This window comes from Oncorhynchus mykiss, chromosome 21 (assembly GCF_013265735.2).
Source record: "Oncorhynchus mykiss isolate Arlee chromosome 21, USDA_OmykA_1.1, whole genome shotgun sequence".
Taxonomy (NCBI): Eukaryota; Metazoa; Chordata; class Actinopteri; order Salmoniformes; family Salmonidae; genus Oncorhynchus; species Oncorhynchus mykiss.
The window spans coordinates 45129103-45145505 of NC_048585.1; the positions used below are offsets into that span (position 1 = coordinate 45129103).

Sequence of the window (16403 nt, forward strand, 5' to 3'; positions counted from 1 at the left end):
TATGTGAAACAACTGACTGACACCACTGAGACATCCTGCTGGAAACCACAGAGAGAAAGAGAGCCAGAGAGAGAAAGAAAGAAAGAAAGACAGAGAAAGAGCGAAAGACAAAAAGAGAAGCGAAAGAGAGAAAAACAGAGAAAGAGAGAAAAACAGAGAAAGAGAGAGAGACAGACAGAGAGAAAGAAAGAGAGAGAAAATTAAAGAGAGAGAAAAATAAAGAGTGAGAGACATATTTCCCTCAGATTACACAGATCCACAATGAAGAGGTGTACTTTTTCTGTAAAGATTTAAAGTTCCATGTATAACACTTGTATCTTTTATCAATGTTTATTATGAGTATTTCTGTAAATTGATGTGGCTCTCTGGAAAATCACTGGATGTTTTGGAGGCAAAACATTACTGAACATAACGCACCAATATAAACTAAGATTTTTGGATATAAATATGAACTGTATTGAACAAAACATACATGTGTTGTGTAACATGAAGTCCTATGAGTGTCATCTGATGAAGATCATCAAAGGTTAGTGATTAATTTTATCTCAATTTCTGCTTTTTGTGACTTCTCTCTTTGGCTGGAAAAATGGCTGTGTTTTTCTGTGACTTGGTACTGACCTAACATAATCAGATGGTGTGCTTTCTTTCGTCGGACACTGTGGTGGGATTAACAACAAGTTTATCTTTAAAATGGTGTAAAATACTTACATGTTTGAGGAATTTTAATTATGAGATTTCTGTTGTTTGAATTTGGCGCCCTGCACTTTCACTGGCTGTTGTCAAGTCGATCCCGTTAACGAGATCTCAGCCGTAAGAAGTTAACTAACCTCCAGACGAGCTTCAATGCCATACAACTCTCCTTCCGTGGCCTCCAACTGCTCTTAAATGCAAGTAAAACTAAATGCATGCTCTTCAACCGATCTCTACCCACACCTGCCTGCCCGCCCAGCATCACTACTCTGGACGGCTCTGACTTAGAATATGTGGACTACAAATACCTAGGTGTCTGGTTAGACTGTAAACTCTCCTTCCAGACTCACATTAAGCATCTCCAATACAAAATTTAATCTAGAATTGGCTTCCTATTTCGCATCAAAGCATCCTTTACTCATGCTGCCAAACATACCCTTGTAAAACTGACCACCAAAGCCCCATATACTACCCACCACTGCGACCTGTACGCTCTGTGAGTGTAATGTTACCTTTCATTTTTATTGTTTATTTCACTTTTGTATATTATTTACTTCACTTGCTTTGGCAATGTTAACATATGTTTCCCATGCCAATAAAGCTCCTTGATTTGAGAGAGAAATGTTTATTGTTTATTTCACTTTTGTTTACTACCTATTTCACTTGCTTTTGCAATGTTAACATATGTTACCCATGCAAATAAAGCCCTTGATTTGAATTGAGACAGACAGACAGACAGACAGACAGACAGACAGACAGACAGACAGACAGACAGACAGACAGACAGACAGACAGGGTGCTGTGCAGAAGATCTGCAGGCCTCACGAAAGTGTAGCTAGTTACAACATCGTGATTTGTTGACAGCAGACCACAGCCTACCTGTAAATAGGTTGCTGTGTATGTGAGGGGGTGTGTAGGATGCAATAAGTAGACCTATGTCTTAAAAAGCATTTTTTTTAAACAAGATATGACAGAATAATGCCTGGCGATGGCCTGTCCTCCTCCTGTGGTGGTGGCTGTTGTGCAACTTTCACTATGAGTAGATCTGTTGCAAGCGGCCTAAATCATTTATCGTAACATGATGTGGTACTGCTAGACTTCACATAACTTAGTCAACTTTGACCTACACATTTGTGTTGATTGGTCTTTGCTGCACGAAGGGTCTGTTTCACACCCACTAACTGGTGTTAACAATACAGGGCCCTAAGGGACAAAGTGGAGAGTAGTGTGGGTGCAGGTCAGTCTTCCTGTGTTAAATGTCTATAAGAGGTTAGTTTCCATCAGTGGAAAGTTACTGCAACACTTCCACCTTCACCACAAGGCTTTGTAAACAGACCATAATGTCTGAGACAGTTAAGAGCATCCATCTGTACAACGCGTCACATCATCATAGTATGCAGTGGGTTCAATTTATTCAAATTCAAACAGTTGGAAACACGTTATTTTTCTTTACACAAGTAACTGGTTCACTGTTGATAAAATGGGCACAACAAATACAATAAAATAATAATAATCTGTCACTGTGCCCTTGGGCAAGGCACTTAACCCGAATTGCTCCAGGGTTGCTGTACAATGGTGACCCTGGCTGTGAACCCACTCCCTGCGGGTGTCTCAGGGGGAGTTGGGATTAGCAACAACAACACAAAGGATTTTCATTACAAACTTGTGTACCAAGACAAATATAAGCACCACCCCTGATTATTATTATTCAAATGTAAAAATTGGTTTGTCAGAGAAGCAATGCAATCAATTATTTCAACTTTGTATAACAAAAAAAGCTATGACCACTGTTTATCACATTTGACTGCTTATGCGTTCATAGATATTATTAAAGAGTTATCTAGAATAAAATTATCATTGTTTCATTCATCCAGTTCTACTGTCTGATCCCAGCATACACCACTGTCTCCATGTGACCTCTCTGTCTTCTAGACCTGTTCTTCTTGTTGCTCAGATTCAGAGCTACGTAATGGAGACTGTCGCCATCTTGGTCCTGTGAAGCACAAAATAGCATTGTCGACATTCAATTAGTGAAGTTGGTTAAGGACAAGCTTCACAATAGACTTCAGACAATATACAAGTATTTCTGCTTACCCCTGCATCTGACCTGGTAACTGCGGGACCTCTGGTCTGAGAGACGAGTCCTAAAAATAATTACAAAAAATATTTGGATACTTCCTCTTCTTCTACTACTGAAACAACAACAAATGGTGACATCAACCAATATCAAGAGATAGTAACTTACCTCTGCACTGCACACATGTTGTGTTGTTCATCTTGTACATGATGCAAACCAGGACAATGATCAAGGTGAACGTGACACCCAATACTACACCCAGGCAGGACACCAAGAGAAGAGGATCTGCTCTATGGTCTGTTGATATTCAAACAGTAATAGAAGAAACCCAGAATAGCAAGTAAATGTATGTTCTACATAGTAGACTATACAGTAGATATAAACAAAAATAGAAGCTGTATCACCTACCGTCAATGTCCAACTTGGTCCCGTTCCCAAACAGTATCTCCCCACATGAGGCCACAGCACAGTAGTAAGTCCCAGCATCAGAGAGGCTGAGGTTCCTCTTGGGGAGGTTGTAGATGCAGCTTTTCTCAGTCTCAGTGCTTTTCTCACACTGATCACTCCAGTTTCCATGCGTGTAAATGATTCCTGGACGGGATTCTCCTGAGCCATGTCTGAACCAATAGACACTGTGTTCTCCTGCACAGGTCTCAGTGTGTATTGTACAGTTCAGAGTCACAGAGTCTCCTGGCTGGACTGACTCAGACACAGGCTGCTGGAGCACAGACATGATGTTGGACTCTGAGTCTGAAGAGAGTGAGTAACTAATGTAAAACTAAGTGGGTGAAAACACGAAAAGCCATGTATTCATCACTAGCATTTGATGAAGCAGCTGTACAAACATACCAACATACAGGGCCACACAATTCAAAATTGAAGAAGCAAATGTTTAGTTACCTTTGACAATTAAAACAGTTCCCTCTCCAAATGTTTGCTCATAGATGGCTGCAGTGGAACAATAGTATGTAGCTGAGTCCCCTGGCTCTGTCTTGGATATGGTCAAGTTATAGCTGTAGTCTCCTCTCCTCATACCCAAACGTTCGGTCTCAGTAAAGTCCTTAATAAAGTTGATGGAATAATAACTATCTTGGCCAACATAAAGAGATGAAGTCATGTGGAGGGGTTCCTGTCCAAAACTCTGCTTGAACCAATTAAATCTGGTCACTGTCTCATCTGAACTAAGACAAGTGAGAGTCACAGTGCCTCCCAGCTCAGTAACCATCACAGGGGTTGGTTGGATTACGTTTGGTTTGGTAAAAGCACAAACTGTCAAAGCAAACAAACAAAATGGATCAAAGACAAAGGCATTTCTACACATTACAGACAGAACATCCACTTCACTTGTCATATTCAAACTGCATACTACAAATGATTAAAAAAAGGAACTAAATTAAAATGTCTTACACTTACCCAAGTTGATGTAAAACATAAATACTTCTCTATTCATCATTGTAACATTAGTCCCTTCTGCACTGTATAGTCTGTGGGTCTGACAGTGGGGCACTTTATATGCACCTAATATAGGACGGCACTTTACATGTACGTTTCATGCAGTAGGAGGGAACACTGAAACGAGAGATGTTATTGGCTGACTACAATCTAAATGTGTCCTCTGGCTTACCATAGTTATACTTACCATAGTTATACTTATTAAAAATACATTTTAAAGCAGGTCAGAGTAACTGGACCAAGGCAATCAAATATTTGCTTGATACGGCTGATTATTTTTTGAGAGAAATGAAACATTGACTGAAATAGGACGTCATTGTAAATAAGAATTTGTTCTTAAACTGACATGCCTAGTGAAAATGAAGGTTTAACTAGGAAATGGTGAATGATCTCTAGTGCTGCTAATACTTCCGACCCCAACCCAGCCCAGCCCAAGGGTTACACACTTTCTACTCTTGTTGAATCCTTTAGGGTTCTTAAATGTTTTCAACTCAAGACCCAAATGGGAAATTGACTGTCCTCCCTTGACCCAAATCGTCCTCCAATGACCCAAAGTGAAAAATAAATAGTCTGTGATTAAAGATGTATTCTAATACCTCAGGACCTATAGTTTAAGAAACCCTGCACAGTTTAGCATTTTGAAAATGCTTTTGCTTGTTATTTGTATTCTTGACATACTTTGCACATATAACTGAGCGGCAGGGGTCTGGTGTTTACTGTCCAGATGAACAGGTGAAGAGAGGTGTGTAAAGACCCCCCCCCCCCCCCCCCCCCCCCCCCTCAAATCAGAGAGAGAGAGAGAGAGAGAGAGAGAGAGAGCATAAAGGACATTTCATCCCACAGTGTTAGTCCATGAGAGACCCAATGATGTTCACCTCAGCAGGTCTCACTCTGCACTGAGCTGCTCCTTCCTGTCACTCACACCACAGGAAGTGATGCGTACCCTCACTGGCCCCTCCTCTACCTCAGACCCCAATCATATTCTCTTTATAAGGTGCTTCTCAGAATTGGGGGCTGTGATCAGTGCAAAGCCAAGACAGGAAATACTAAGGGGGGAATAACATCATGATAAAGGCAATTTTGGTTTAACTCTTTATTTGTCTTTAGAAGTGATCAGTATAATGCAATAGTCTACTGTTGGGTTCTTTGCCCCTCAAGGTCACCCTATTAAAAAATTACCAAATGTGACTGATTGCCTTGATTCGATCTTATGTCGCAAAATTGAAATTGTGTTTTTTACGTTGGATTAAAGCAGAGACACAGAGCTACAAAATGGTAACCTGGGCTGTTAGCAGAGCGGCCATTTCAGTTTCCCAAGAGCCCTGCTTACCTCCCCCGGAACACTTCGCTGGAGAATCGGGAACCTATCGGGCGTTTGTCATGTAGTGTTCTCTCATCATCGAGCTGTAGCCTTCCTACCCCTCGGACCTCTCGAAGATAGCGTACCTCATCACGATGAGGTCCGGGAGGGCTCTCGCCTGGGCTACGGCCGTGTGGGAGCAACATTCGGCCGTATGCTTCGGTCTGGAGGAGTTTGTGGCGGAGGTGAAGAAGGTTTTTGATTCCCAATAATCTAGGAGAGAGGCTGACCGGAAGTTACTCCAGCTTTGGTAAGACTCCCACAGTGTGGCAGACTATGCGATGGATTTCCGCACATTGACAGCTGAGAGTGCCTGGAACCCGGAATCGCTGTTCGACACATTCCTGTACAGAGTACCAGAGGAGTTTAAGGACGAATTAGCAGCCCGGGAACTACCGATGGATCTCAACTCGCTCATTGCCTTGACCATCCAGATCGATGGGCGGCTACGGGAACGTAAGAAGAAGAGGAGGTCCGATTCCACTCTCCCGCTCAAGAATTCCAACTCACCTCCGAGGCATCACGGAAGTCCCCGACGTCTTCGGCCAGTCAGAGCGAGCCAATCAAGACCTGGAGACAACTCTTCACTGCCTTGTCTCCGCCAACCCCACCACCTGGAGCCAGCAACTAGTGTGGGTTCAATTCGCCCGTAACACCCTCCTCTGCTCTGCCACTGGACTCTCGCCTTTCGAGTGTTCCCTGGGTTATCAGCCCCCGCTCTTCATGGAGGAAGAGGTCGGCATACCCTTGACCCAGATGTTTGTCCGCCGCTGTCGCCGTATCTGGAAGACAGCCCCTGTCGGCTCGTTTCAAGACCACCTCCAGGTATTGACGACAAGCGGTCCACCACCAGACCCTCGGCTCCCCGGTATTGTCTCGGGCAGAGGGTATGGCTGTCCACTCGAAACCTTCCCCTCCGGGTGGAGTCCCGCAACCTTTCCCCCCGCTTTATCAGCTCTTGCCCCATCTCCAAGACCCTCCTGTCTCATCGACGGCCAACCGGTGTACATTGTGAGGCGCCTCCTGAAGGTTTGACAGTGGGGCAGGGGATTCCAGTACCTGGTTGACTGGGAGGGTTTTGGCCTGGAGGAGAGGTGCTGGGTCCCCACCAGGAACATCCTGGAGTCAGGCCTCATGGCTGAGTTCCAACGCCGGCACCCCTGTCAACCAGGTATGCGCCCAGGTAGGATGCCAGGTGGCGCCCCTAGAGGGGTGTACTGTCACACGCTGATCTGGTTCACCTGTCTTTGTGCCTGTCTCCACCCCCCTCCAGGTGTTGCCCATCTTCCCCATTATCATCAGTGTACTTATGATTGTGTTCTCTGTGTATCTGTTGCCAGTTCATTTTTGTTTCGTCAAGCCTACCAGCGTTTTTCCTCGGGGTTCTGTATGTCTCTAGTTCCTGTTTTCTAGCTTTCCTGGTTACTGACCTCTGCCTGCCCTGACCCTGAGCTTGCCTGCCATTCTGTACCTTTCGGAATCTGCTCTGGACTAACGACAGGTTTGGTGTTTGCCCCCCTCCTTGTTTTATACTAAACTTGAGTTACTTCGAAACTGTCTGCATCTGGGTCTTCTCCTGAGCCTTGACACTTTGAATGTTTTGGTCCATACTGGAGAATTATTCTTTGTCTACACCCATTCAGCATAGTTCACACCCTATTAAGTTTTAGCCCCACCCATCTCTTTTAAGGGTTGATCCGAGTGTTCTGTCCTACACATAAAATATAGTAGGATTTAAAATTGTATTCAAAGATATGGGAAATCAATGTATTCAAAGATATGGACAACACATTTTCCTCCTCCACTTTATAATCTTGTAGCAGCATACAGTACATGGTGGTCCAGCTCCTTCTCCTCTCCATCTTCCTCTTCATGGAGGTGAATTTCAGGGTGGCATAATTCAATGGTTCTGTAGATCATGGTTCAATAGATTTACAAACATCACGACATAACCAACATATGTTATTTTCACGATTTCTGAATTGCTTATATTTCAGTATTTAATCATGCAGCATTTACATGATCATGTTGTGCTTGTCTTTGAGAATCATGTCCTGAATATGATATAAAAGAGAGACGAGAGAACGGAATAACAGATCATTCCATTCTAGTGAACACACTGACTCTTCTGAACGTCAGTGTACAGTATGTCATGGGAAAAACATCCACATTAAAGGTATAGTTCACAGGCCGCATGTTATCATGAAATGGAATCCTACCTGTATTGTGTCTGTTTGAGTCTCGTCTGATCTTGAGGACCAGGATGAGATTGACTATCAGTAGAACAGTAGCCACAACACCCAGGATCACAACCAGGGGATGGAGGTACATGGTTCCATCATCATCCTCTCCAGAGTGATCGCTCCATTACAATGTCCTTTTAAATGACTTCTTATTAAATCACTTGGTGGTCCTTTAATTTGTATCTCAAGTATTTATTTTTAAATAAACTCACTCTCTTTAGATGACTGTGGTATTTCCTCAACTCCTTTGTGCCCTAAATCAGTATTTATTCTCAAACGTATAAAGATTTTTTTAAAATGTTGTCAATGGTTTGCCTTTCTTTCATGTTAACTCCTGATTAGGTTGATGAACATTTTCAAATGTATCAAACATCAGATAAATAGTTGAAAACGTACGTTGAATTTTTAGAACTGTTGTATTGATAAAGAAGGTGTGGCTATTTGGATGCAATCCACAGAAACACAGGACACAGTCAGCTACAGTTGAAGTCGGAAGTTTACATACACCTTAGCCAAATACATTTAAACTCCGTTTTTGACAATTCCTGACATTTAATCCTCGTAAAAATCCCTGACATACACATAGGTCAGTTAGGATCACCACTTTATTTTAAGAATGCTAAATGTCAGAATAATATTAAAGATAATTATTTATTTCAGCTTTTAGTTCTTTCATCACATCCCCAGTGGGTCAGAAGTTTACATACACTTAATTAGTATTAATTGTTTAACTTTGGTCAAACGTTGCAGATAGCCTTCCACAAGCTTCCCACAATAAGTTGGGTGAATCTTGACCCATTCCTCCTGACAGAGCTGGTGTAACTGAGTCAGATTTGAAGGCCTCCTTGCTTGCACACTCTTTTTCAGTTCTGCCCACACATGTTCTATTGGATTGAGGTCAGAGCTTTGTGATGGCCACTCCAATACCTTAACTTTGTTTTCCTTAAGCCATTTTGCCACAACTTTGGATGTATTTTTATCATAGGTACACTTCAACTATGACAGACAAAACATTTTTCTCCCGCTTTTCAAGAGGGAGAAAGTCAACAATCTGGTCAACCCACATTTTAAATGTAGGAGAGGTATTAGAGGCCCACAATAGAAGAATACATTTCTTAGCAAAGTATGTAATAGTCATAAGCAAATGTTCTCTGTCAGGATCAAGAACAAAGTCCTGCTGGGCATTAAGAAGATAGGTACACGGGGTCATATCGAACTGTACATCTAGTATTTTCTGTGCAGCAGTATGTCTACAGTGGGGCAAAAAAGTATTTAGTCAACCACCAATTGTGCAAGTTTTCCAACTTAAAAAGATGAGAGAGGCCTGGTAAGCAGCTTGGTTTGAAGAAATCAACTGTGGGAGCAATTATTAGGAAATGGAAGACATACAAGACCACTGATAATCTCCCTCGATCTGGGGCTCCACGCAAGATCTCGTGTTGCCCAGCAAAAAGTCCGTGTTGCCCAGCAACAGCCCCAAAACATCACTGCTCTAGAGGCGATCTGCATGGAGGAATGGGCCAAAATACCAGCAACAGTGTGTGAAAACCTTGTGAAGACTTACAGAAAACGTTTGACCTCTGTCATTGCCAACAAAGGGTATATAACAAAGTATTGAGATAAACTTTTGTTATTGACCAAATACTTATTTCCCACCATAATTTGCAAATATATTCATTAAAAATCCTACAATGTGATCACATTGTAGGATTATTAATTAATTAATTTGCACATTATGGTGCATTTTTTGGTCTCATTTTGTCTGTCATAGTTGAAGTGTACCTATGATGAAAATTACAGGCCTCTCTCATCTTTTTAAGTGGGAGAACTTGCACAATTGGTGGCTGACTAAATACTTTTTTGCCCCACTGTAGATAGCCAGAATCTGGCCATCTCTCTACAGCTCCAAAATACATGCATATAGGTTCCACTTTCAGAGGTTCATCTTTTACAGTTAGTTACTGTTTTCATTCTATGGACTCTCAAAGGAGTGTAATGAAATTTGTACAAAAATGTGTAATTAGATTCATTCATTTTTACATTAGTAGAGGAACCATCCGCCCATAACTCCTCACTGATAGTCAGACCTAGGTCCTTTTCACAGAATATTTTCTCAGAAAGTTATTAATTAATACAATTGAGCTTAGGGGCAATGAACCACAGGATTGGGCTTCTATCTGAATCCACGTTGACTCTTGTCTGTTTGTGATCCATGTTAGTATGTTGCGGATTTGGGCAGACCAGTAGTACAATTGAAGGGAGGGCAAGATTCGGGTTTCGATAGAGTGGAGAACTTGATCCTAGGTTTTGTTCATAATGTTCATACGGATGACATTATTTCTTCCTACTAAGCTAATTGGGACGGAGATCCAGGTTTGGAGATCGTTCTTGATTCGATCCAGGAGTGGGAGATCATTTTCCTTGAAAAGGCTATTCAGATCTGGTGTTATGAAGATCCCAAGGTATTGAAATCCCTGTGTCTTCCATTGGAAAGGACATAGTGTCTTCATAGAGCTGGTGAGTGTAATATTGAGAGGGCAGACAGTGGATTTGTTAAAATTGATCTTATAACCTGAAAACTTGCCATACTGAGCAATTGTGTCTAAAATGGGAGGGAGTGATTTCTCAGGGTTGGATATGTAGAGCAAGACATCATCAGCGTGAAGCGAAATCTTGTGCTGCAGGCCACCTGCAGAAACGCCCACAATACTTGGATTGCTCCTTTTCAACTCTGCCAGAGGCTCCGCCCCAACAAGTAGAGCAGTGGGGACAGCGAGCACCCTTGTCTTGTGCCCCGTTCTTTTGGCGAGCAATTTGGTAATTATTTTGTAGTCGAAATCTAACAAGTTTATGGGCCGGAAGGACGAGCAGGATAGAGGGTCCTTGTCTTTTTTGAACAACACTGTAATGCGAGCTGTATGCATTGAGTCTGGGAGAACTCCGTTTTAGCAAAAATCCTCCAGCATTGGCATGAATATAGGGCTGAGCTGGGGCCAAAAAGCTTTGTAGAACTCTCTGGGGATTCCATCTGGGCCTGGGCACTTATTAGGTGGCATGGAGGTAATTGCCTCCAGGATCTCCTCAGGAGTGAAGGGAAGTTGAGATCTTCTTGGTCGGTCTATGATAGTTTAGTTAGTGGAGTTCTGCCTCCGTGTGTTTTCTCTCAGAGGTATATAATTTGCAGTAAAAATCATGAAAAGTTCAATTAATATTTTTGGGGTAATATGTGACCTCGTCCTCTGCTGTTCGGATAGCCATGATTGTACGCTCTGACTGCTCTCTTTTTTCTTTCAACATCTTTGTAGATATTGGATTTGTGGAGGGGACTTGAGATGATTTGTCTAGGGTAAGGTTAAGGGTACAATTAAAATCTCCAGCCACCACGCCAAAGGACACACAATGCTCATTGAACAGGGTTATCATATTTGACATGAAAGCAGGAATATCTGTGTTAGGGGCGTATAAATTTAAGATAGTAATTAGTTGACCATAAAGTGACACAGTTATCAAAATAAATCTCCCCTCCGGATCAGATATGTTTTTGTCAATTATGAATGGAACATTCTTATAGATAAGTATGGCTGTGCCTCTACTGTTTGATTTGAAAGATGAGAAATACACCTGTCCCACCCAAGCTCTGCGGAGTTTGGCATGTTCAGTATCACAGAGGTGTGTCTCTTGTACTTGCACGATGTCTGCTTTTTACTTTTTAAGATCACATAGTATCCTTTTCCGTTTTATTGCATGACCTAGACCATGGCAGTTCCATGTCAATAGATTTAAGGTGCTAGTCATCGTCATCGAACAGTAATCGCACTTTAGTGCAAGTCATCTCTGGGTAAAGGTGGATAATAGTTACAGCTGCGTTCACATAAAAGGAAAATAAATGGTGTACATAAAATAACAATCTCTGAACACCCCAGCCGCGTTCCCAAACAACTCGACACATCCCGTTGGATCTATTACCCCCACGCTCAGTCTCAATTCTGTGTTCCGAAAAAAAAGAAAAAAAAAAAGGGAACAGTTAACAACGCACAACGTCCCCCCCCCCCCCAAAGAAATGCTTCATCCTCTACTCTCCACCCCGCATTGAGTAAATGACAACGTAGCCACCGTCCAGACCACATTAAAAGAGGGAGTAAATAAAATCAATAGCCCAGCCTACATATACCTCCCCCAAGGGACATAATAAGAGCAAGAAAAAAAGGGGAAGTCAAAGTAGGCTGAAACGTTAGTAGGCCTAGGTTAGGCTATAGAGCCTATCCCTCTCAGCTAAAGGAAAATAAATATAGATTGGGCGGCTATAATGACATTTAGCAGGGCGGGTGGGTCTTTGGATATCGGCTATATGTTGTCTTACCTCCTTTAGTAATAGCATTAATCACATTTAGTCATTGGTCTGTTTCTCATTGACCAGGATTGTCTTTCAAAAAACGTTTTGCCTCTTCGGGAGTTTTGAAGTGTCGCAGGGCTTCTTGGTGAAGAATCCTGAGCTCGTTTAGGTATTTGAATCCGGTGAAGATGCCTCGGTCAATGGAGTATTTCTTCACCTCGTCAAATTCTCGGGGCTTTCGGCGTATTCCAGCTGACAGGTCCTGGTGTAAAGTGAGTTTGGCGTTTCCCACTGTGATGGTGTTGGTTTTCGCCGCCTGTAGAACTCGTTCCTTGTCGGTGAATCTCAGGAAACGTGTGGTGATTGGGCGCGATTGTTGTCTGGCTGCTGGTGGGGGCCTCAGTGCTCGGTGAGCTCTCTCGAGTTCTATGGGCCTATCGGTGGACAGGTGGAGCCACTCGGGAAGTTTGTCTTGCAGGTAGCGGATCAGTGGCATGTTTCCCTCTTCTTTTTCGCCCAGATTTAATAGAACACAATTATTCCTTCGCCCCCCGTTTTCCAGGTCCTCTGTTTTCTCTTCCAGATGCTCTATTTTCTTTTTAGCATATGCTATTGTTTCCATGGCATCTGTCAATAAGTTTTCCATGGATAGGATTCGCCCCTCTGCCTCGTCCAGGCGCCCTACGTTTACGGTTATCTTGATGTTGATGTCAGGCAAAGCGTTTTCCAGGATTGTCACCTTGCCCCCTATCGCACTGAGATGAGAGTTAATGGCATCTAATTTAATTTTGAGTTCTGTACGTTGGGATCTCAACTCAGAAAGGATGTCTTCGACAGAGTGCAAGGTTGGCATTCGTTGGGCCTCGGGGGGGAACAGGTCCTCTTGCTCCTGGCTAATGGCGCTAGCTTTTTCATAAAGGTGTGATCCTAACTGACCTAAGAAAGGACTTTTTACTGGGATTAAATGTCAGAAATTGTAAAAAAAAACGGAGTATAAATGTACTTGACTAAGGTGTATGTAAACTTCCGACTTCAACTGCACATGTATATCTATGCGGTATGTGGAGTCAGAGAGATTCTCACGGTCTGCGAGAACCAGGTTTGTACATCAACAAGACAAAACAGCGGTTAAATAAAAAGGCTCTGCTATTCCTTTTAATGACATTGTATATGTGGTCGCAGAGATTTACTGTAGACAGAGAATAGAGAAGTAAAGAACGTAAAAATGTACAGTTTATTATGTTAAAAACACATAGTAATAGAGCAAAAATGGGATTCTCTATCATATGATTTCTTACAATAAAAAGCTGTAAAAAGTTATGGCTTTTTCAGACATTGCAGGATCTTTATATACATCAGGCATACAGACAATGTTAAAACAACAGTTTATTTGTTACATTGAAAATTCCATAGTAATTTTTGGTACTAAAAGCAGTTTTATTTTGCTACAAATTGTAAAACTTGTTTTTGTAGTCTGTGACAGTGGGGATATCTTTCACTGCTGCTGAAGGTATCTGACATCAGAGTACACTGCATCCTCTCTGCTGGTCTTCTTTCTCGCTGTTCTAGAGGAGGACTTCTTCTTGGGGGTGAAACTGACAGCTGCGTAGTTCAACACGTCACTGTCTTGATTCTGAGGGGGGTGGAGCCATGAGGAAATACATTATGATGACAGCATGATCTACTATATAATGTTTCTATTCTCCTGTGGAAGAAAACACTCTACAAAAGACATGACTGTTCAGACTGTACACCCACTACAATGACCTGACAGTCAGTGGAACAGTGACAGACAGAAGTTCCATGGAAAAATGAACAACAATCACAAAGATCATAAGGCTTCATCTAGTACAGTGACTTGTTACTTCCAAGAAAGCTTAATAACACAACATGCATAAATAAGCTGAACACTAGCTGTAAGGAAAGTTAAATGGCAGTTTCTTGTAAAAACTAAAAAACATACTATATTTATAAATGTTGACAAATTTACCTGATTGCCCTGGGACGTTGGGACATCAGTCCTCCCTTCATAGAGATTGAAATAGAGGAAGGCCAGCTATTATTTTTTATGACAATCTATCTATTTTTAACCTCATGCAGTTAATTAACAGTGCTTATATGTTGGACATTGAACTGATATTTACAGAATGTACATTGCATAGAGATGCATGAAACATTAGATACATCACCTATAACATCACATACATTAGATATAAAGTAATACCTCTGCTATCTCTGTTCAGAGTCTTGCACAGCGCCCAGACAAGAAGAAGGGTCACTATCCCCAGAAAGATGTTGGAGATGACCAATGACAGAACAGTAGGACTCAGATCAAATGGAGAATGATGTTCTGGAACTGTGGAAAGGGTATCAGTGAATTCATATTGTATTCATGAGCACTTAGGAAGATCATCAAACAGTAAAATATAGAATCAAAAGCTGATGGTGATATTGTATAGCTTGTTGAGACAAGATAATGAGATAATTTGGAGGTAGGCTGTTTGCATGAATATACAGTGTTGTTGGGGATATTTACAGATTAAATGGGATTTACCTTGAATGTCCAGCTTGGTCCCGTTCCCAAACAGAATCTCCCCACATGAGGCCACAGCACAGTAGTAAGTCCCAGCATCAGAGAGGCTGAGGTTCCTCTTGGGGAGGTTGTAGACACAGCTCTGTGTAGGAGACCAAGCCTCAGGGCTCTTCTCACACTGATCACTCCTGTTTCCATGGGTGTAAATGACTCCTGGAAGGGATTCTCCTGAGGCATGTCTGAACCAATAGACACTGTGTTCTCCTGCACAGGTCTCAGTGTGTATTGTACAGTTCAGAGTCACAGAGTCTCCTGGCTGGACTGACTCAGACACAGGGTGCTGGAGTACAGATATGTTTCTGGACCCTGATCCTGACAAGAAGATCAATAAACCCATTGAATCTCTAGAATATTACTGTAGACTGTGTTCAAACTCAACATTTTCTAAATAAAAATCTAATCTGATTAAGATATTAACCATATATCTGTATATTTTCACCATATATCTATAAAAGTACCTTTTACTAAGAGAATGGCTCCTTCTCCCAACTCCACCTTGTTGCCATAAGAGCTTCCACAGTAGTATGTACCTGAATCAGAGAGCTGCATGTCTGAGATCTTTAGGTGATTCTTTTCTTGGCCGTTTTCCACTGAGAATCGAGGGTTATCCCTAAACTCATGGTAAAAGGTTGCGTTCCTGTCAAACTTATAGACAGTTGAGCAGAGTTGAAGCTTATCTCCAAAGGGTTGCTTGTACCAGGAGAAATGCATGGCTATGTGGCCTTTATAGAAGCAGTGCACAATCATTGCGTCGCCAACGTTGGCTGATGTGAAACCACTGTCCTGAAGTATAGATGAGGACCCAGTACCAGTTACCACATCTATTAAAGAACATGAACAATACAGTATATTTTCTGTAACTTACCCGAAACACAACTTAGAATATTCAAAGTGTCTGTAAAGTATTACATGTGATATCTCAAGCATCCAAATCAAGGGCGGACATCTCAAAAGCAGAGAAATATAAAAGTTGGACTTACCCATCTCTACAAGAAGTGGAAATATCAGACAAAGTGTGATCCTCTTTGAAGTTGTCATCCTCCCTTCAACTTGTCTTGAGTGGAAAAAGTCCACCTATGTAGACAACACTTCAACAATGGAGTTACAGGTGATTGGTCGAACTGGACGCATCATTTTTGTTGACGCCTTATTCAGGAAGGACAATCTTCTTCACATTGTACAGAGTCACAGGCTGGACTGAATCAGACATACAAAGAGTGTATTATATTCTTATCATTGTATATTTAGTAAAAATGCTGTATTAATCATTCAAATTTGCCAGCCCTCATTCTTAATCACCACATCTACTGTTGTCTACGTCAAGAGACCCATAGTTGTGAATTTGTTGGGAGCACGCATAGATGACACTGTCATCCACTAGGGCTTCTGTCACCACACAGTCACTTCACCTCACTAAAAAACATAAATGGAAAAAAGTCTCTCATTCAGAATTTACACTCATTTGGATTGGATGGATTGAATCCATTCCCATGATGTTGTTATTGAGGAGAAAGATTCCTCTAGGCCTATAGGTGATGATAATACTTCACTAAACTGGGTTTTTTGGCTACAGATCTAGAACTACAGATCTAGTTGAAATAACCAAAAAAGTAGCTTATTGTCTTTTTTCACAGATTTCAGTCGACTATGTATAG

The 16403-nt window shown here is 41.8% G+C and overlaps 2 protein-coding genes across 2 annotated transcripts; both read right to left on the bottom strand.

Annotated features, from left to right (window-relative positions):
- Positions 1-2298: 2298 nt before the first annotated feature.
- LOC110500542 lies at positions 2299-4256 on the bottom strand. Its single transcript, XM_021577949.2, has 6 exons — positions 4181-4256; positions 3668-4036; positions 3176-3517; positions 2936-3064; positions 2785-2834; positions 2299-2683 (listed from the first exon to the last, which is right to left on the bottom strand). The coding sequence occupies exons 1-6, from the start codon at positions 4218-4220 to the stop codon at positions 2567-2569; spliced, it is 1047 nt and encodes a 348-aa protein (XP_021433624.1). The 5' UTR covers positions 4221-4256; the 3' UTR covers positions 2299-2566.
- Positions 4257-13528: 9272 nt separating this feature from the next.
- Positions 13529-15795, bottom strand: nitr1 (novel immune-type receptor 1). The gene is given in 6 exon segments (NM_001124298.1): positions 13529-13788; positions 14146-14180; positions 14380-14511; positions 14710-15060; positions 15207-15569; positions 15729-15795. Coding segments are annotated over 6 exon segments (1077 nt in total). The 5' UTR covers positions 15787-15795; the 3' UTR covers positions 13529-13650.
- Positions 15796-16403: the final 608 nt, after the last annotated feature.

Coding starts and splice junctions, on each gene's coding strand:
- LOC110500542 (XM_021577949.2), bottom strand. CDS start 4,220: ATGATGAATAGAGAAGTATTTATGTTTTACATCAACTTGG. Junction 4,037..4,180: donor TATGTTTTACATCAACTTGG/GTAAGTGTAAGA, acceptor TTGCTTTGACAG/TTTGTGCTTTTACCAAACCA. Junction 3,518..3,667: donor AACTGTTTTAATTGTCAAAG/GTAACTAAACAT, acceptor CACTCTCTTCAG/ACTCAGAGTCCAACATCATG.